Genomic DNA, 22,277 nt, shown 5'->3' on the forward strand with positions numbered 1-22,277 from the left:
ACGTACGTCTTTTCAGACAAAAGTCTTTAGTCCCTGAATTTCAATGTGAAACCAAAACGAACAGATGAAATGAAACTGTGGAACAAACGCATGAAGCTTCAGACTCAGATCAGAACTGAGGGTAAACAGAATAAATGTTTGGTCAAATGACTCAGCACTTTTTTACAAATGTGTTTTCCTTCTCCGGAGCGCTGACTGTTATCTTATGGAAATGAGAGGAGTCGTGGGCGTTGGAATAAAAACATCTTGAAATGAAATAAATCACCGGCGTCGTTTGGAAAAAGCATCGAGTCCTGCAGCTGCTTCCACACAAACGAGATGATGACACTCAATTTGAGCGCAGAGGTGAGATAGAGAACATCTGGCCACACAAACTGGTTTCACATGAAACGTGATGAAGACGACTCACAGTCCACGTCGTCCAGATTCAGGAGCAGCACAGCTGGAACTCCAGGGCCTGAGAGGGAAGGAGAGTTTCTACTTTACTGACAGTTCACGACGGTTCAGCGTGTAAACAGCATCGTGCTTCCACTCGCTGACCTTTACAGCGCAGGACGGCGTGCTGCGCGTCGGCGTGGACGTTTGCGTCGAAAAACGTACACTCCTCCTTCAGTCCACAGGTGAGACATCGCCGTGGAAACAGGCCGAGGGTGGAGACCCTGTCAGAGGTGAAATGTTTAGCTTACTGGTCGTAGGAAGAATGAATTACTTGAGACGACGACGGGGGTTGTTGTGTGTTACCAGAATAAATGTCTCTGCTGCGCCGAGTCCTCTGTGCTCAGGAAGTATCTGTGTAAGAGAAGCAGAGCAGCTAAAGTAGGACAAGGTCACGGATCTATTATACATGTGCATTCAGCAGCCTCTGCGTAGCGGGGCTGCCCGACCACACACCCTGCGGCTCGCAGAGCACGATCACAAAAACACGTTTTACTGCTGCGACACAACAGAAGAATCAGCTGTACTGGGCGAAGAAAGACTGGGAAATTCATCTGAGGCTGAATTTTGATGGAGAAAAACGTCACAGAACCGAGAATATTACAATCACGTCGAAAAAAAAACAACAAGGCACAAAGCACCGGATGTTAAATAATTCATTTTCCAATAAGTGTTTTTTTTCTGCAGCGAGTCGTGTCTGCACGCAGCTAAAAGGCCACGGTGCTGGGAGCTGGAGTTTTACTGGTTTTTCTCTGCATCTAACGTGAGAAACTAAACCGACACTTACACGAGCTGGTTGTTCTCGTCGTAAGCTACGATTTCCGTCACCTCCCAGTCTCCTGACGTCAAATGGCGAACCTCGTCCTGGTCGCTCCGCAGCTGGAGGAGAATCAGTTTTAAAGGTTAAAAGAAAACGCCTCTCATCTTACACTGTCAGAGGCAGTGGGGGGAGTAAAGGGAGACCGAGGGGAGAGTCACCTTCTTTGTGAACATCGTGATGTGGTGGAAATCTCCCTGACCTCCTTGTTTCACAGGCAGCGTGAGGAAGAACCTGCTCCTGTCCTTGGAGAACAGCGGCTCCTGTCCCTGCAGGGAGAGACAGACAGGCTTCAGAGGTGACACACTTTACGCATGGGCGAGTTCTGCCTCCATAATGGATCATGCATCGCTGTGAGATATAGATGGAGATGCACCCACACAATGGCAAGGTCATTATTTCATGTCCTGCACTTAAGAGGACATTTTGTGAGGAGGAAACGGTGGAGTTCTACTGAAGAGAAACGCGTGTGTTCAGGATTACCTGTCTGGACAGCCACGTCTCCGAGGAGTCCTTGTGCCTCTGAATGAAAGGAGAAGACAAAATTCACTTTTCCACACAGTGAATGTTCTCTGGGACTCATTCAGACAAATGTCGAGTAAGTGCAGAATGGCTGCAGACATTTTGAAGAGCTTCGCGTCCACCTGAATTTAAGGTTCTACAAATAATTCATAGATGAAAGTTGGGTCTCAGTTTGAGGACAGATTGCGTCACAGCACCGCAGCCAGACTGTCGCCATTTGGACCGGTCTCAGGACCACGTATCCCAGGATTCATTGCATTTCACCATTTCTGAAAGAGGCAACGGCGCCGGCAGGCAGCGAGACATCCGATGCTCAAGTATCAGGCTTCAACTCAACCGAGCAGCGGATGGTACTAAATAACCAAGAGGCAATTAAAAGGTTCTCAGTTGTCATCGTGACGTTTCACCCTGTTTTTACTGCGAATACTATATATCAAAGTACTGCAGCCAGCCACCAGGGGGCCATCGAGGTGCTTTAGCTTCACCTTTGGGGAGCTGTCATGTCATCCATCATTATTTACAGTCACTCATTGGTCAGCTGCATCTCTATGGCAACAGATGTGGGAGTTTTTCCATCGCTCACGAGCACCCACCTGAAGACAGACTCCTAACGCGGCGTCACACTCCGTCAGCAGCGACACGTTCTGCGGCCGGTTGACCCAGCGCACCACGAGGTGCGTGGGACTGATCCACTTCACCATGGTGACGTAGAAGTCTCTGTGCCGGAGCTGATCAGGAGGCTGCAGCTCCTGAGTGTGAGTCGCTCCGAACAGGTTGACCAGCGACAACTTGACCGCAGGGTTCGTCTGACCGGCCTGGAGACGTAAAGAATCAAGACACACACTGATGGACTCAAGATGCCACTTGACACTACGACTGATTTGAAGTAGATCTTGAGTAGAGGAGGCTTACCATAGGATACGGGTACTGCAGCCCTCGGGGGTAGGTGCTGCCGGTGAACTGGGGCAGAGCCATGTTGGGCACCCGGGTGTCGTCGATGGTGAGGAAGGCCAGTCGCTCCCCGTCCGGCGACCACCAGTGAGCCAGGTGTGAGCGCAGGATCTCCTCTGAGGGGAGAAATCACACATCCAGCTCTGAGATGTTTTCTTGTTCCTCTTTGGATCCGATGACGACAACGACCAGGAATCAGAGCTGGAGTCTCTCTTGAGAGGATTTGATGTTAAATAATAACTTCTTAGTGAGTTGTTTACACATGAGCCTCTGCAGCTGAATGCGTCTGTGTGGATTCTGTCTAATCTGGTGAACGCTGGTCAAAAACAGCCAAACTAGAGCTTTGAATCCGACAGTAAAACGCATCCTGCTCTTTCCTTCACTGTAAAAACATCCAGAGTAAATTGCAAACCAAAAAGAAAACAGCTCAGAGTGAATCCACGAGCTGAAATGATTCTTTGTGGTTTCCCATCTGCCTCTGTCTGTGCTGCTCTCTGTGCAAACTGCAGCTCGTTGGTGAATTTGTTTACACAGCGACTTAATGGATCGTGGACGCCTGTTGTTGATTTTTCATCGCCTCGAGTTTGTCTCGTCTGCTCCGCGGCTTTTTTAATGTCAGAGACAAATCTTTGACTCATTTTAAAAACAGCCGAACACAGTTTGCCCTGAAACTGTTTCCTCCTCCAAAGATCACGGAACATTTCTCAGAGAAGAACATTTGCTACCTGCAGCTCGGCTGAGTTTGAACATTTCACACAGAATTTATAGACAAACAGATTAATAGATGCATCAGAAAAGACCAGAAACTTTCTAATTTTCTGCGTTTCGACATTCGCGGGCGCGCACCTTCGTAGAGCCAGTCAGCGAGGCCGTTGAAGATGACGCCCTCCTTCCCAGAGGAAGTGATCCTCAGGGAGACGCTCTTCACATCCGACTGGTAGTAGATGTTGTTCTCAAAGATGTAGATCTGAAGAGAAACACAGAAACTCACGTTTTCTTTTATTTAACTCCATTTCTTTTTCGTGTTAAAGCCTCTTGTCCATCTCACCATGCAGTAAACCCGTGTGTGTGTCTCTCTCCTCCACCCGTGTTTTAACATCTGTATTTTTTAACAGCAACACTCGGACGTTTCCTGCATGTTAACAAAACATCCTGCGTCCACCTGGATTCTTTTTTTATTCACTTTCCGCCGGCTCGGTTTCCAGCAGCCACTTTGAATTTCTGTCACATTTTGTTGGGGGTCAACACACACATGCAAATAAAACGTTCGTACTTTAACAGTCTGAGCACACGGAGCAAAAACAACATTTAGGGAAAATGTAAAAACGCGAGCAAAAGGTCACATCGCCGGGCGAATGGTTTTAAGGGTTTAATCAGAATGAACTTTCACATTTTAAAAGCCTCACGATCCAGAGACTGGGAACACAGACGGACAACGCGTCTCCACTTCCTCCCACTACCCACACATGGTATATGATAATACTCATAATGGTGTAAGTCTGGGCCTTCCGACGTACCAGCTGTTGTCCTTGTTTGCCCCAGGCTGCGTGTTGGAGCACAGCGTTCTGGACCTCAGGAGGATTCAGCTCCCAAACCTCCCTGATAAACACAAACACACACAACATCACACACACAACATCACAGAGCGTCATCACATTTAAAAACATAGAGATAAAACCAGCCGAGTGAAGGTAAACTCACCTCGTGTAGATGTTGTAGACGATATAAGACGCCGTGTAGGAATATCTGTACATCTGCAATCAGAGTTCAGACCGTCACATAATGCAAATATTGATCTCGGCCTGATAAGTCTGTGGCGATATCGAGAGAGGAGTCAGTGAAGCGGCTCATAAAATAACAACAACGGCAGGAAAATAACAAACAGAAGAAGGATAAAAAAGAAATGAAAAGTGGATTCGGAGCGAAAACAACAATCTCAAGTTTAATATACATTCAAAAGCCTGTAGTTTTATACAAACCACATCTGTGTGTGTGTGGTGCTGTGTTATTATTAAACAGAGGCTCCATAAATTTAAGGTAAATCATATTTCAAGTCGTGTATTTTATTGCATTGTTCCTCAGACTGAACATGATTTCATCTTATGTGACGTTTACACTGAAATATTTACTCTGCATTTCTCTCCTCAAACTTCCCTCTGACATCTTCTTAGTCTTTGCAGAAACTTCCGGCTCCTCACTTGAAGTTAAAATCAATTTTTGTTCAAGCCTCAACTCCCAGAAACTATCCTGTGCTTCAGCTCCTCACTGCCAGGTGAGCTGAGCTGCTTCCTGCTCAGCTGATTTCTCTTCACGCATGGCGGTGCACTGGCTGAGAGAAATTCAATTGAGTAAAAAAAAAACAAAAAAAACCCCACCGTTCGAGCCGATACCAGCTCCTCGAGGGGATTTCACGTTGCTCTGGCAACAAATAAAAAGGGAACGCAATTAATTTAATGTGCTGGAAAAGAAATGGAGTGAAAATGATGCCCGGGCATGAATGTTTCTATATATAAAGATGGATGAGCACTTGAATCCTTCTTCTATCGGACAGAAATCCACCCGACTAAAAGGCCCTGGAACCAGGAGCTGGATCATCTTCTGGTTCCTAAGCTGCTACACGTTTCTCCTGTGAAGCAGCAGCAGGAGAAACTGTCCGGGTCAGACTCGTTCAAAATAACAGGGACACGTGTTAGAAACGTCATCGACACGTCCAACAGGAAAACAGCATGTGTGTGTGTGTGTGTTTGTGTGTGTGCGCATGCAGATGGGAGACTGACAGCACCCGTGGGTATTCCACAGGAGAACAAAGTAAATGACAGGCTGCCAGGAAGTAAACAAAAGCGAACAGAGAGGAACAGCTGGTGATGTTGACGATGATCCACGGCTGCGCTCACAGCTTGGGAGCTCGTGAGAGGGACGCAAATCAGAAAAAAGGCGCCGGCAGGTCTGTGGCTGGTTTCCCTGTGATTCTGATTTATCGTGCCATTTGGAAGAGGCATGTCTTTTCAAGAGAGGAACTCACCTGTTTGACGTCGTAGGCGAAGAGCGCGTACTTCAGATCTGCAGAGAGCGAGTACTTCGCCACCTTGAAAGCCACCTGACGAACGACAAGCACAAGATACAAACTTCAGATATGAGATATTTCAGATAATAACAGACAACGAGGACTTCATCTTAAAAAAAACAGCAAGAAAAACCCAACGTACAAACGTGCTGTTGCTCAGAATGACCTCCGTCTCGTTCAGGGCGAAGTTAAACTTGATGACGTGGCCGTCGCGGTTCCTGTAGACCACCTCGGAATCTGAGAGGGAGGAAAGCAGAGGATGGAAACAGCCGGCGGCTCCTGGAAAGGTCACTTTACCGAAAGCAAAGAGCAAGTGGACTGCAAGGCAATGACAAGTGACCTCAGCTCGTCAAAACAAAGGTCAAGTTACCGTGTGAAGAAATGACCTGAGAAGGAGATGTTTGGTTTTTTGTTTCTTACTCCAGACGTTAAAGTAAAGAAGTCAAAGTTCTGCAAAGTCTGAAGCTCCTCTACTTCACAGAGAACCCCACGTCAGCAGTTTGTTACTTCTGCACCATGGTGACATCATGGGACATTCTGCAGTCTGACACTATTTATTATTTATTATCGTAGTCGTGAGATCTTCTTTTTGAGACCGGTGGAGTCAGTTGAGAGAAGACAGGCACTTCTGCATTGGCTTCCTTGAGGCTGAGTGGGAGCGTCCATGTTCCCTGTGTTTACCGTCTCTATTTCTGGCGGCCGCTCAGTGACACGAGCTTTACACAGGAGCTGCTGCGGATGTGTTATTGAAGGGAGGACTCTGCCTTTCCTGGGCCATTTTGCGTCTCGCTATGATGCACATATTTCACGCCGCCCGTTGTTTGCACGATCCTCATTAGCCAGGTGGCGAGGAGAAGCCTTGGAGCGCTCGAGTACCTGGACGTTCCCTCATCCTCCGAGGAGTTGGATATAAAACACCCTGGACATTAACCACACATCGAGAGCACCCAAGGTAAACAACGGCTCCATACATAATTCATTTCAGCAGTGACCCCACAGCACACGGGACCGTCGAGTTACAGTCCCGTGTGTACGTACACGGTTCCCTTGGTAACATCACAAATCAGTGTAGCGTCCGTAATGCCCACGATGATGCAAGAAAATCATCAATAAGCAGCGAGCGCAGTGTGGAATACTGATGGAGCAGCGTTTACACCGACGCCTGCAGGGGGGGGGGGCGCCCAGTGAGACATACAGTATTTATCTGTGTTCTTGCTCAACGTGTTTATGGAAGCGCACACGTCACTCAGTCAGTCGGCGGGACTTCTTTGCCACCTCGTTGTCGGCCGAGTGATTTGTTTCCTGTGAAGCTGCTTCTGATGTTTCTTTTAAGCCGCGACATGAAAAGCAGCAAATTGCAGGTGTCAACAGAGCAGAGCTGGAAAAGATGATTTAAATGATAAAAGCAGAATTACACACAACGATCCATCGATTCCTTCCTGTCGCTGCTTGTGGGAGACGTTGGGTTTCTCTCTATTCTCTGTATGTTTCTCCGGGATCGTAAAGGTCTGTGCAGGAAGCAATTTTCACCACAGACTTGTTTGAGTCGCCTGCACAACACCTCCAGGAGGCGCAGCAGTAAATCCAGAGCCGGGCTCTCAGCTCTCACCGCACCCGGCCCGACATTAGATTTACACCACAACAACGTGTCAGGCGGTAATTTCCCAACTTTATCATCAATCTCAACAAAACAGCTAATGGGACGTCTGACCCTGCTGGGCTGGAAAATTCAATATTGTGGTTCTGATAGAAGAAAAAAAAACATTCCCTTCTCAGTCTGAGATGATGTAATTCAGCTGCTGTCAAACACGAGCTGACGGCTTCACACACACACACACACACACACACACACACAGTGCACGGCTTTGCGGCCTGCAGGGTTTTCTGAAGCTGCTTTCAGAATGAAAAGGAGGAGTCATACACGTAGGAGGCCAATTAGAAAGGCTCATCTGGACAGAGGTCGTTTTAGATTTGAAAGAAAGTATAAGAGTGGATGTAACGTTGGACTTCTGGAGATCAAATCTGTCTTTGTGCAAGTTATCTTTAGTTTTTAAGTTTTTTTTCCGATAATCCTCTAATTCATAACTTCAATTGACTTGTTTCATATACAAATAATCATATACGTTTACGTAAAATATCGATTATAGCAGCTTTAAACAACTCAGACGGAGCTGATTGTCAACAGCAGCTGGTGGAGCTGATACAAAGTCAGAGTCGGAGTCGTATCAGATCAAATCTCCCAGATTTTAGGGAGTGAAATAAGGTCCTCACAAGCATGTGTGTGTGTGTGTGTGTGTGTGTGTGTGTCTGTGTGTGTGTGTGTGTGTGTGCGTGTGCGTGTGTGTGTGTGTGTTAGGAGGCATCCCAAACCAGAGCCCATAATGAGAAGCCACAGGCCGCGGGACTAGTCATTAGTATTATCTCCCTGTGGAAGGACAGGACGCAGCAGGCGGTGGGAAACCATCTCTCACACTCTCCTCTCTCTCTCTCTCTCTCTCTGCTTCTGCCCTTGTGTCTCTCGTCCCTCGTCTCATACGTTGTGTCTCCATTGTCTTCTCTCCTGATTTAACCACCGGGGCAATAACTCAGCCGTCGTGTCGTCAAACAGCTGGAGCTGATATTTACTTTCTTTCTTCCCCCGGATGGAGACAATCTGTCGTGGAGGCAGATAAAAAACACTGAAATCTCAGATTATCCACATTCGGACTCGAGTGCGAGCAGGAACATGTGGTTTGATGTGGAGGAGACGCGCTCGGTCACACGTCGAGCAGAGAACCAACACCTCCGGCAGAGGGCTCCTTACGCAACGCAGGGGCGGGAGGAGGTGTCGGGCCGGGAGAGAGGATCGGGGGGGGGAGAAAGGTCAGCGAGGAACTGACGCTCGTCATGACACAGATGTGGATCTGCTGCATTTAGACCTCAGTCACTTAGATGCCACTGACGAGCGGCAGGGAGCAGATTCTGTGTCCTGCTCAAGGACACGTTGACAAAACCCTGCAATTAATGGCCGACCACTGTTTACATGGAGCTGCAGCTGCTGAAGAGACGACCTCTGACCCCCGGGGGAGGTGGTCATGTCACCTTCAGGCTTCACCAGAGCTACTCGTGTTCAATTCACTCGGGGATGTGCACAAACTACATTTTTAGCAACTGCAGCGTCAACGTATTTTAAACTTCTCTCCTTTCACGATATCGGTGCCTGGCAACTGGGATGGCGTGACGCAGCGGAGTGGAGCGTCTGTCCACGCCTCCGACTGAGCTGCAAACTTAACGTGAATGTGTTGAAAAGGGATTTTCCAACAGTTATTATTATTATATTATCGCTTAGATCTGGTTCTTCCTGGTGGGAGGATTTGACCCAGAGTCAGTAGAGACACGACACTGTGAGGCCATCTGTGTTTGGATATGCACGTCAGCAGGGGGCGCTTTGATTAGCTCACGGGTTTATGCACACACACAAAGAAAAAGAATACGGGCTGCATTAAATAAGGCTAAATAAAAATGAGAGTGGGTTTTTTGGGTGGTTTGGTAAAAGGTTTGTCAGGGAGATGAAGCTCTGCAGTTCTTCTTCTACGGTGTCTCAGCTGTTAATGTGATTAAGTCTCCGTCACAAGTCAAATGAAGTCATTCCTCTTTTGGAACCGTACGAAGGACAAAGTGAAAATCAAACGTTATCCCACGAACCACTTTGCCCTCTTTACCTCATCAGAGTTTCCACCAGGATCTCGGCAGGTGGCTGGTTGCAGAGACCGTAATCTCTCTGAATAAATGGTTTTAATAAATGCGGAATTATCACCGCCTCCCTCTCCTCGCTGACGAATGTTTGGAGTCTGTAATGAAACCTCAGGTGGACAGATTCTCATTTTCTGTTAACGCACTTCCCACAGGGCTCCGAGCCCGTTTCGCCCGCGCTGATAGAAAGATCGAGTCCATCTCCGGCGCCTGAACCACAGATTTGTTATTCAGCTCATATGTTCAGGTTCGAGACGACGGGGACAATTAACCTGAAAATCTTTTCATCATCTAGTTATTTCATTTAAATTAATGTATTTTAATCTCACATTAATGATCATTTTCTGAATTTAATTTGCTGCCACGTTGGAACTCGCTCCATGAACAAGGTTATCGATCTTCATTATTAATCTGGAGTTCACATGCTTCTAATTCACAGACAATATGAAACAAAGAACAATTATGATTTTATCAACGCGACGAGGAAACGTGACAAAATGACTGATGTTGAATCCGTCTATATTTAATTAGTTTCCTTTAATATCACAGCACAGGGAGAGATTTTGTTCCTGATTAAAAACTAATGTAAACTGATGTTATGAGTGTTCATGTCTCTGATTCATTTAAATCTGGGGAGAAACAACTGACTTGCGATTGGTCGAGAGAATCAAGGGTCAAATGTGTCACGCTGCCGAACAGGAAACATCCACCTGACCAGCAGCTCCTTTCAAAATAAAACCTCTGCCCCAAGTATTCCAAATGTAGAGGATTCAAATAACACCTCCCTACTTTCTTCTCAAAGTCGCACTGTGTCATTCTCCTCTGTTACATCATCATGGCACTTCCCTCAATGTCACGCTGTCCTCGTCTTGCTGAGCTGCACCAGCTTCTCCTCCACAGCTCTCACTCCTCACTGCCGACACCCAGCGCGGCGCAGGAGGCTCAGAGCCACACACCAAACGTGACCGGTGGATTCCCGACCGTTCGGTGGATCTGTGGTTCTCAGATAGATCTCAAACTACAGGTGGGGACCCTCTGTTCTCACATGGACTCACTCAAACAGTCGAAACCTGACCACAGATATCTGTATGTGGATGCACAGCGTCTCCTCCATGTCAGTGTGTATGTCAAGTGTAAAACTCAATAATTTACAAGGAAGAAAAAAACGTATTTCTTGATTTTTCCACTGCTGCTGTTTCTCCCTTTGTATCCCTGAGTGTTCCTGTTCCTGGTGTAACTTACCGCTGATCCACGTGGCCTCGGGGTCGTGGACGCTGAACTCGGGCTTGTACAGGTCCGCCACCGTCAGCCTGGACCTGCTGCTGCCGGGAACCTCCACTGGGGAGAAACACACACACACAGACACACACACATTGTGAAATCCAGTTTATTTTCACAGGTTTATCTGTGAAGACCGAAAGGACACAGCAAAGAGACAATGAAAAGCAAACACTTCATCAAAATGGTGCCTGAAAGACAAATGACAGGCGGGGGGGACAACGACGACGACGACTCACTGACGGAGAGATGCAGTGATTACATATATTCATCTATTCATGAATCCACATATTACACACACACACAGGAGAATAAGCCTTATTCTCATTCAAGAGATTTCTCTGCATTATGCAAAGCTGTCAGAAATGTTTAAATACAACACCGAGCGGCTTTAAACGATATAATATAAATGTATATATACACGTAGGAATAGAAATGTATGAAATTTGAGCCATTAATAATATACAGAGTATAATGAAACGGCTAAATGTGAAACTGCTGAGAATATTTCATTCTAATGCATCTTTATGTTTCAAATATGCGCAGAGGAAACTTGTTTCTGCTTCGAGTGGCCAGATACAGTTTTTAGTGATATGCTCCATCAATGTCAAGAGGCTTCTTTCATATTCATTTCCAGATTAAAAAGCCCCTTTATGCAGTGGATGTTATTACCGGGTGTGAGGACGACCACGGACATGGTGATGAGCGAGCACACGACCACGATGACCAGCAGAGAGATGGCGATGCCCTTCCAGTTCCTCTGCGGCGGGCTCACGTCCACAAACTCCTGCGGACACGAAAACAAACCGTCAACGCGGAAGCGAACAGAAATGACGCCGCGGTAACGTCCTCTTACCGCATTTTGAATTTCAAATCTCTTGGACATTTGAGAGCAGACAGACTCTTACGCAGCTTGGATTCATCCTGTCTAGACAGAGCCGGGATTATCCACCAACAACAGCCATTAGAGTTAAAATAACACTTGGGCTCCACAAAATGAAAAGCGTCTGATTCTATTTTTTCAGACTCGCAGAAAGAAAATCAGTTTTTTCCTTTGAGAATCTGGGGCAGAAAAGACTTTTAATGTGTTGACTCCTCTGACCCAGAGCTCCTGAAGCTTCTGGGTTACATCATTTCCCCCCCCACTGATCTTTTGTCTCCTGCTTCAGCCTCGGTTGGTGAAAGTTACCTGAGGAACATGACGCCAGGAGGGACATGTCTGGAGTTCAGAGCAGATCTGAGAGCAGCTACAGAGGAAGACAGTATCTCAGCATCGAACACGCGAGTGTGACTAAAGGATTATTATGATTAAAACCATTGTAAATGAATGAACGTGTCAGAAACGGAAGATAAGAGGAACAAACGTGCCCAGAACAACTGTGTAATTAATGAAGCAGGGACACACACACAGACACACACACAGTGACACACACACACAGTGACACACACACACTTCAACTTGTCACTTGCTTCGCTTTACTTTCCACTGAAGCGAGTCTGAGCGACAGACAGGGAACTGAAGATCGCACACACACACACACACACACACAGTGACACACACACACACACACACACACACACACACACACACACACACACACACACACACACACACACACACACACACACACACACACACACACACACACACACAAAGTAGCTCCAAGATGTTGAACTAATACTCGGGGTGAAGTCAATGGCCCAGTGGTGTGCAAGGACTGCCCCACCCACTGCTGTGTGTGTGTGTGTGTGTGTGTGTGTGTGTGTGTGTGTGTGTGTGTGTGTGTGTGTGTGTGTGTGTAGGAGGGGCAGTTACAGTGATAACAGAGCGACAGTCTTCTTACTGAGCCTGAACAAACCCATCACACGGAACTTGATTAGGACATAAAACAGAAACTGGATTTTCAGTGAGACACAGGAAGTTGGATTTAGATCTTTGTGTTATAAAACATTGACGAATCTGCAGATGTGAACCTGAGTCTGGATAAAAACAGTTTCTTCTGCAAGAGGCTGTAAAAAAATAAAACTAGAGCTGCTTCATTAATAAATTATATCAAATATAAAGGCTGGAAACACCATCTAGAACAAATAAGATAGAAATAGAAATACTAGATAGGATAATAGGCTGTTTTATAAATGTGCAGTACAAAGATAAAACTGTAATTTGTCTAAATTCTTTAGTAATGAACAATATGCAGATACAGTCTTTTACAGATTTAGGAATAACCAGGAGACAATCCTTCTTATAGTTGCAGCCTTATAGGTGTACGCTTCATTTTGGACTTCTGGGGTAAAAACACAACAGGAACAACGCGATAAATAAAGAAAGCGTAATAAATAAAACGCTGTATTTACAGGAGGAGAAACTGAGAATCTCATGGAAGCATCAAAACAACCCGTGAAACTGCAGCGAGCCTCATTTTTAAAAACACGCTTCTCATCTGTTATAACACAGAGAAGTCGTTCTCTGCTCACATGACAAATCTAACACACGTGTGTTTTGGAATTAGTTAATTTGGAGTTAATGAATTTGTGATTATGTGCATTAGAGCTGAGGATGCTGGTCTCTGTTCATCCTCTGAGTCAACTCACACAATGACACATCTCACAGCTGCTCACACACACACACACACACACACACACACAAACTCAACAATTACACAAATCCAGTCCCCTGAAAAAAACCCACAATCACAACTTTAGAGTTTAAACGTGAATCCCCCCCCACGCAGCTGAAACCACTCACAGTCTGATTTCATTCTGTCTCATTCAAACTGTAATTTGCAGTGAAACAACTGAAGCTCCTGATGAGAGACACATTGGACCCCGAGGAGCTGCCACATGGAGACAGACCTGTGGACACGTCCCTGCGCTGAGCTCCTTCCACTGTCTCCGCGTTATTCTCATTAAACCCTGCAGTAATTGAAGGAGCAGCAGCGGCAGGAGTCTCCACAGTTTGTCCCCCTCGTCCCTCCATCATGTCTCCTGTCTCCTGTCTCCTGTCCAGTAACACACGTGTGGTGATTGTCTCTCTACCTCGTCTTCTATTGGGCTTTTACTTCTGTAGAATAACCACACAAAGGTAGTGACTAATAGGAAAATATATATATATATACTGTTATTTAATCATATGGATATATATTAAGCTGCAATTTACAATTATTTCTATACAGATAATATTATTACATACAGATTAACCATCAGTGAGTCTCTAGAAAAGACCATTGAATTTGAACGTTTGACCTCATATTTAACTGGAAAATTATTAAAATGTTTATTGAGTAACTTAAATTACTGTTTATACACGTGTGTTAAAACATTTGTACCAATGTTACACCTGTTTTTAATTGGAATAGGAACAGTGTGATCAGTTTCATGGTAATCAGGATTTCATTTTTTGTCATGGGCTTTTATTTTGATAAGAAATGTGATACAACTGTGTGTTTCTGTGTAAAACCGATTTAATCTATTATACCTAAATCTATACTCGCCTCTGTCCAGGGTCCTGAATTTGTCACAACCCCGGTGGATGTATCTCTGTCCGTGGTGCTGATCTAAAGTATTTCACTCATCTCGTGGAGAAAACAGATTCTAAACCCGGTTGTGTTATTTGTGTCTCAGACTTACACAAGTTTGTTGTAACAAAAACTTTATGAGTGTGACCCAGTCTGAGTTTTAAAGTTCCCTGTCTTATCCAGTCCTACACTCAGTTAATTAAAGCTGTGGCACGAAATTAAAGCAACTCAGTCATTAGTTTGTTTTAACTTAACTAAGAATCACGCGTGGGGTTTAATTAGCAATCTGCTCTGCTGACAGATTACGCAACACATGCTTTAATTTAATCAAAGAGCATTACATCATCTCATTAAGCTGCAGCAGTTTGCACGTGTCCCCAAAATGTAATTATGACTTTACAATATTCACATTTATTCGACATAGTGAAAGAGAAACACTCTGATCCTTGAGTCGAACAAACACAAAACCAAAGGCTGCAGGTTTCATAGTTTTCTTGTGAATTAGAACGAGCGAAGCAGTGTAATATTCCCCAGAGGGATTTACAGTACGACTGTGTGTAGCACTCTGTGGTATTTTTACCTCTGATGATGTCACTCCACTATTCCCACCCTATCACTTCAGGGACTTTGAGCCCTTCTGTAATATCTAGCGTTGGAATATTCCTCGGGAAATAAATGATAGGATTATAGCTGAGCGCGCGTCTTGGTCTGAAATCCCTTCAGAGCAGAACGGAGCGAGGCAATCGGGCGGATCAGAAACCAGCCGGCCTTTCACGCTGCCAAGTGACTGGATGCAAACTGATAGGTGTCACGGAGAAAAGCCCTGAGGACGCAAACCGCACCGACACACACACACACACACACACACACACACACTGTGCACACGCTCCCATCTGAAAATAATGGTCATAACAGGAGGAGGGAGGGGATGAGAAAAAATAAAAGCACACGCAGATGAAGATGGAGCAGTGGACGCTAAGAGACAATCAGACCGAGTCTCCTCGTGTACGTGTGTGTGTCTAGACTTTAACACCAAGTGCTGGAGAAAACCTCTCACTTCCATGTGATGACGGACGAAACGTGAGAGCTCCAACTGCCTCTTCAGATCTTTAGAGTCAGGATCTTCGGATTTCAGCATCAGGAGTCGAGAAACCATGGGCAGTATTATGTGCGGGTGCGTTTGATGGAGACTGAACGAGCAGCGTTGGAGCTCAGATGAAGGAGCAGAGGCAGGAGGTCAGGCTGAGGCTGAAGGAAGATGTGGAGGAGGGGGAGGAAACGAAGGGGTTGAAGTGGAAAGAGGAAAAAGGGGAAGAAAGGATCCTGAAAGCTCCACTGTTTTCTCTTAAGCATTAAATATTTAACAGGTGGAATCAGAGACCACGTGGAAACGATCTGGTTCCTCGCTGACCTCTGCTGATGTTTGGGAAGTTCACTAATGTCCCCGAGGCAGAAACCTTCTCCACTCGCCTCTTCAGACCACAGGCTACTTTGTGCAGCTACGTTTGTGTGCAAATCCATTATCAGCTCCAGTCTAGAACAGTGCACAGAAGCTACTTGTGTTAACGGCCTGTTTGTGTAATATTCTGTGGTTTTAAGTCTTCACTCCTTCTTCCTGTCGTCCAAAGCATCGACCACAACACTGAGGATTCTACTTCAACTTGACCAAACTTTGTAATCGTCAGCATCCAGATTGTTTCAGCTAAACACTTAACAGCTTGTGCCCCGGTGCACTAAGCGGACAACACTGTCTTTAACGAGTCACACGCCCAAAACCTGAGATTCCTCCTTTCTCCTGATCTCCAAAACCCTCCCGGGCTTCACTCCTTCCATCTTATCAGTGAGGGATTCACGCCTGGGACGCCAGGTGAATGTAATTAACCCGCTGCCGGGACGGAAACCCACAGGGCTCAGAGTTGGGCACCACTGAGGTTTGGAGGGAAAGTGGAGTGATAAGGACGCCTCCTGAGTGCGTTAACTGACCCAGAAGGTCGAGTCCTGATAAGAGTTAAAGTCACAAAATACCGAGGAAAGGTGTTTCACTTCTCGTCCTCGCTGGGATACACACAACAATCAGAAGAATCGTTGTTTCATTATGTGCTGGTGCAAGTGCTACTTCAATCAAACATGGATTTGTAAGTATTTGTATTTAGTGTATTTAAGATTATTTAAAAAAACAAAGCAGAAAGCAGCAAATAAACCAACTTTACCTGCTGCTTGTCACGTTTTTATCTTTCTTCCTTCCTCTCAATGAAGTATAGAGTTAAATAAAGGAAGAAGCAAACTGTAAATAACCGTTATACGTCCCCCCGCTGGAATATTAATTCACACCTCTGCGTGTTTTGCAGCAGAAGGCGCCTTTAAACTCTGAACCGTGGCAACGCTGTAAATCTCCTCAAGGCTTAAACATCCATTTATAGAAATGCAAAATTACCAATAAAGACAGAGAGCTGTGGGTGGGAGGTTAACGCTGCTGCATATGAAAGTCACATGTACCTGCAGAGCATTTCTCCATGGTGATGATACACAGATATTTGATTCTATACACGGGGATTTAAGAGGGAATAAATTAAGAGCATAAGCTTCTTAGATCAACGAGAATTTGTTCTGCTATGGAAAGCTTCATATCCTCAGTAATATTACCTCATCGAATATTTAAATTGAAATATTAAAAACAAACGTCAGGAGCCGAGATACAAAAAACCAACCGAGCTGTGGAGGAAAAACTGAATCTGCTTTCTTGACCTAGAAAAGAAAGTAGGTCAAGGTTTAGCGACCGACCAAGTGTGCGGCGCCATCTATCAACCTGACGCCCTGGTTGAGCTTCAGTCGAGCAGGAATCCAGAGAGACGGGGGAAGACAGAATTAATGTTCAGACACAGATTCGTGAGATTCAAAACTTTCACAGAGTCAAGTGAACATTTGTACGGATTGAAACCTCTGACACCAGATGAACTAATGTAAACAAACAGCATGTTGCTCTTGTTTAGTTTCAGTTTACTTTACTTCTCCACTCACGGGACTTGAATTACACGTTTTCTGGTTTTCTATTCAAGTCCTGCCCCGACATCCTGTTTTCAAATCTCACAGAAAACACACTGCGGCTCCTCCATCACTCACGCTTACAGGAATAATCTGCGTCCTGACACCCTGCGACTCCCAGAGGGGCCGTTTCTCAGGGCCTCCGCTCTCTCTGGAGGCAGCTGACACTCCTGGGACTTTATGATAAGAAGGTGATAAACCACGAGTCTGTCGCCTCTTCGCAAAACAACCTCATATCAAACTCTACATAGAGTCTAAGTCCATTATCGATCACCAGACATATTGATTCTCCGACGCTGGTTTGTATAAATAAGAGCGCGTTGTCTCCTCACCTCTATGAACCTGAGCTCTGGGTCAATCATGTTGACGTCTCCGGTCAAAACTCCAAACTCCAAACTGGGCGATGTCCGAAAAAACACGACTTCTCCGGCGGTTTCTCTCCGTCTCTTTGCCACTGGCGTCCGTCTGGCTTTTCTCTTCGGAGTAAACAGACACGCTCATGCACCAAAAAAAACCCTCTGTTCTGATTTTACTACATTAAAAAATGGTGTCATTCATAAATGAAAACAGTCAGCCCAGTTTCCCTCGGCATCGTTAGGCTGATAATCTAATTCTGTGTCGGGGGGAATTTGTCTGGTGGAGACACTGAGGCCCGATGAGCTGAAGTGATTCGGTTTCTGGGTTAAAGGGACAATGAGGCGAAAGTTTCAAAGACGCCTCAAGGAAAAAGAGGAAAAATATCCATTTATATATCTGGGACAAACAAATCTACAGTTTAATCACCTGTTAATAACTCAGGACAGGAAACATTGGGCCTCAACTTTCATTCAAGGACTGTAACTGGTCTAATATACAGTCTTTTTCACAGACTCATGGTGGATGGAGGTAAAACAAGGGAATCAATCTCATCGTTTTGATGAGTTCGAGGTGCACTGAAGCTTTTAAAAAGCTTATTACACGCTTTCCTCCATCTGACCTCCCGTGTTTCTACCTGGAGAGAAGCCGTGGACCAGAGTTTATTACTGAATAAGAGAAAAGCTTTAAATAGCTCGGCCCTCGTCTCTCTCAGCGGTTTGTATTCAGCTCTGTGCGGCGGTGACTGACCAGCAGCAGCAGCAGCAGCAGCAATTATCTCAACATCTGCTGCTTCTATTCCCGTCTGTAGCGAAGCTCACTGACAAAAACACGATGATGACAAATACTGTGATTTAAAAACTTGGCTGCAGGACGGTTCACGGGCTCATTTTCTATTTGTCTCTTTACGTTTCTGTTCACGTGCTGCAGGGATCACAGGTGGCGTCAACAGGAACTCATACTAACCTGGAATAGATATAAAGCGAGTTATATATCAAATAAGACGTATAAATATAATATGGTATAAAGAAGCATTGGAGTGCTTTTTTAATTACTTGTGTAAAGCTGCCCTCTAGTGGCAAGAAAATAGACTTTATACACCAGATCGATTCAGCTCCTCTGTGTTGAGGAGTTTGACAAATCAAAGTCGTACTCATTCACTCAGGTGCAATTTCAATGGACTGAGCAATACCCATGTGTCTTATACAGTATTTATCCTGTTATAACGTATATTCTTTATTGCTATTTTTATATTTCCTTAGATATTAAAATATCTATATCGCACGTACACTTATTTATACATTTTTTAAAGATGCTTCCATTCTGCTGTCCTCTTTGCTGCTGTTCTACCATAAATGTCCCCTAGTCTGAATATATACAACATTTAAAATGATGTGATACAACAGACAATAACAATATTGTTGATATAAAAGATGAATCTGAATAATTTCCACCTTGTGCCGATACAGAAGGTGGAAAATAAACAGACTGAAGAGACATTAAAGATGTGATAAATACATGAAGAGGTGTGGGTGAGTGTCAGCAGTACCTGTTGCAGTACCTGTTGCAGTACCTGTTGCAGTACCTGTTGCAGTACCTGTTGCAGTATTAGTAGTAGTGTGACTGTGATGCTTCTGCAGTGACAGTGAATGTTAAATTCAGGCTGCGACACAGGAATCGTCAGTTGTCTGTCACTCGACCTCGGTTTCAAACGATCGTGTTCTCGTGCGTCGTCAGAAACTTGGCAGCGACGCTCCTCCTCACACTCGGCCTGGTTTTCACAGGATCACAGCGTAGGCTGAGCAACTCAACAGAGAATAGTGTGTCTTTAAATCTAAACTTGTGGAGGCAGCAGCGACTCGAGGTTCTGCTCTTTATCAGCGACGTGGCGTTGGATGTGTACACGACGATGCTGTTCAGCTGCAGCAGCGTCATTGAGTGAGTGGGAGATGTTAAAATTAGCCACTGAAGCTGATCAGTGCTGAAAGGTCGACATGATAATGTTTATCTTTAGCGCAGTAAAGACAGTGATAATGAGGACAGGACAGGATTCGTCACCTTCCTCCTCCGCTCACATGCTAATGAGCGTTTTTACTCCATGTCCGTCTCCACGGCAACAGATGGCAGTGACGACACAGGGCTAATGTTAATATTAAGAGGTTTGGAGTGTGATTAGAGAATTTGAATGGTGTTATCACGATTTCACAGCTTGAAACACGGATTCTTGCCACCAGGAGAAATCATAACTTAGAGGAAACTTTTTGAACAGCTCTCCTACATCTGCAGACAGATAAGAAAACCACATCAGTCTTCTCATCTAACATCTCAGCAGATAAGTGGATTTCTGGAACCGGCTGGACTTGATCGAAGCTCTTGAAAACAAAATCCGCAGTAAAGAAGCGTCACTTAGTGAAATGCACAACACCACAAAGGCCCAACATCGCACACACAGCGTTTAGAAGCAGCTGCTTTACAGAACCAGCCAGACACCTTCGGAAATACTGCAAAACAAAATACAGGAAACGTTCAACACAGACACCCGACACATATAAGTGGTGTTTAGCTGAGTTGAATTCTGAGCATCAACACACCACTGTTTTATTAAACAAGTCCTTGACGGTGAGAGAAATATGTTTGCAGTGCATAAATGCATATTTAATGTCCCTGGGTGAATCTGAATCACGTTATATGTGGGATTTCTGCTTATGGAAACAGATATGTTTCGATTCCGCCGCCTCCACAGCAGCTTTGATTGGAGCGTGAGTTCTCTGACCCGTCCCTGAATCCAGTCGGACCTCGGGTTTGCAGCCAGTGAACGTGCCTCAGTGTCTTCTTCATCCCTGTGGGTCCTGAGTGAGAGGGAAGCCCAGCACGTCCTGTACGGAAGCTTTCATATCCCAATCCAAGGCGTTGTTTCTCCGGGGTACTGGGGCTGGTCTGGGTCCGTCCCTGGTCCCTGAAGTGTCCTCAAGCTCTCAGTCAGGGTTTGAATCCCTGCTTCTTCAAATATGGTTAAACCTTCACTGCATCTCCTCCGTTTCAGGGTCAAGGCTCAAATCTAAACTCGTAAAAAAGATCTTTATCTCCCCGTGAGCATCAGCAGAATTTCCACGTTGCATCTGAAGAGGCGGCGGTGGCTTTATTTATGAAGCAGCTAAAACCCGGTGGCACATGAGGCTGGATTACTGAGCGATGATTGATGACACAATTAAAAGCACTCAGGCTAAATAATGCAGATGCAAAGCAACAATGCATCAGAGCTCATTTTTTCTGTTGCTGGTCCTTTCTGACGGTTCTGAAGTTAATTTGGACGAGATGATGGACTGTAGAAAACATCAGATCTCATGTATCTGCGGAAATGTCTTAAAGTTGTCGCTCTTCTCAAAGCTTCCTCCTGCAGGAGTATTCCCACGGGATTGTGCGGGATTATCATCTTCCTCTTCCTCTTATTGCTCTTCCTCTCGACGCCTGAGGAACGTGCTCGCAGCTGAGAGCCTCTTTGCATAAAGTGCGAGCGATAATGAGGCTCTTTAATGTCGGGGCTGCTGTCACCGTGTCTCTGCCTCGTATTATCAGCCATGAAACACGAGGAGGTGGCAGAAAACAACACCTTCACTTCGATCCTCCGCTAACACATGAAGGAAAAGGACTTTGTCGAATAAGGATTTGAATTAGTCTCCATGTGCTGAATAAAATTTGTTTAACAAGCAAACAACTACAAACTTTTACGACTAAACCATATGCAGCTTTATGCCATGTCCTGTGGTCCTGCTCTGATTTCAACAGGTTGCTGATGTGATCATCCCCGTTACACAAAAACCACCAGTGTATCTGTATTGTTCTTTAAAAACCTCATTAATATGAAAATGTATGCACCAAATTCTACTCAGGTTCTGCTCCACAGGAGGTAAATAAGTGTGAGGTTGTTGTTGTTGCGTTATCGCCGTCACAACATCGAGTCACAGACGCCAGCGTAACGACCCAATGTCCCATGAAGCCTTTACTGTGGAGGCAGAGCATTGAAACTCACTTTACATCCACCAGCTCTGCAAACACTGAGTAACGTCTTCTGTCAAATAACTGGATTCTGAGAGTTGATGCATTTTTCCTTTTCTCTCACATTTCTTGCTTTGTTAAGACGTTTGAATCAATAAAACCTCTAAAACTAGTGAATTCAAAGGTAAACTGAACCGTGGGGGAAAGTGTGGAAGGTAAAACAAAGTATGGTCGAAACTTTGAGCGTGAATAAGTACGACAGTGAAAAGAGTAAATGGATCCTACCTTGTCGTCCTTGATCGGCTGACACTGGATCTGATGGGACACAGATGCAGTTTGATTCATCGCTGCTCCTCACTTCTCACCGATGCTCCTCTATATCTGAAACACAGGGAGTCCGAATAAAATCCTCCTCCTCCTCCTCCTCCTCCTCCTCCGCAGCTCTGATGTGAAGTTTCCTGAGACTCCCCCTCTCTTCCTCCTCCTCCTCCTCCGCAGCTCTGATGTGAAGTTTCCTGAGACTCCCCCTCTCTTCCTCCTCTTCCTCCTCCGCAGCTCTGATGTGAAGTTT

At 45.3% G+C, this 22,277-nt stretch overlaps 1 protein-coding gene across 1 annotated transcript in view; it reads right to left on the bottom strand.

Annotated features, from left to right (window-relative positions):
- LOC118103223 (inactive dipeptidyl peptidase 10) overlaps nucleotides 1–22,139 on the bottom strand; it is a 29,359-nt gene extending 7,220 nt beyond the window's left edge. Inside the window, exons 1-16 of the mRNA XM_035149937.2 lie at nucleotides 21,992–22,139; nucleotides 11,472–11,586; nucleotides 10,764–10,859; nucleotides 5,932–6,026; nucleotides 5,748–5,822; nucleotides 4,427–4,479; nucleotides 4,243–4,324; nucleotides 3,572–3,692; nucleotides 2,687–2,841; nucleotides 2,368–2,589; nucleotides 1,736–1,774; nucleotides 1,414–1,521; nucleotides 1,223–1,314; nucleotides 742–789; nucleotides 541–659; nucleotides 410–457 (exon numbers count right to left, since the gene is read on the bottom strand). Coding sequence (XP_035005828.2) covers nucleotides 410–457; nucleotides 541–659; nucleotides 742–789; nucleotides 1,223–1,314; nucleotides 1,414–1,521; nucleotides 1,736–1,774; nucleotides 2,368–2,589; nucleotides 2,687–2,841; nucleotides 3,572–3,692; nucleotides 4,243–4,324; nucleotides 4,427–4,479; nucleotides 5,748–5,822; nucleotides 5,932–6,026; nucleotides 10,764–10,859; nucleotides 11,472–11,586; nucleotides 21,992–22,051 — 1,528 coding nt within the window. The 5' untranslated portion in view covers nucleotides 22,052–22,139. The remainder of the gene's footprint in view (nucleotides 1–409; nucleotides 458–540; nucleotides 660–741; nucleotides 790–1,222; nucleotides 1,315–1,413; nucleotides 1,522–1,735; nucleotides 1,775–2,367; nucleotides 2,590–2,686; nucleotides 2,842–3,571; nucleotides 3,693–4,242; nucleotides 4,325–4,426; nucleotides 4,480–5,747; nucleotides 5,823–5,931; nucleotides 6,027–10,763; nucleotides 10,860–11,471; nucleotides 11,587–21,991) is intronic.
- Between the last annotated feature and the right edge of the window lie 138 nt (nucleotides 22,140–22,277).

The sequence above is a fragment of the Hippoglossus stenolepis genome, chromosome 24, assembly GCF_022539355.2.
Source record: "Hippoglossus stenolepis isolate QCI-W04-F060 chromosome 24, HSTE1.2, whole genome shotgun sequence".
Lineage (NCBI taxonomy): Eukaryota > Metazoa > Chordata > Actinopteri > Pleuronectiformes > Pleuronectidae > Hippoglossus > Hippoglossus stenolepis.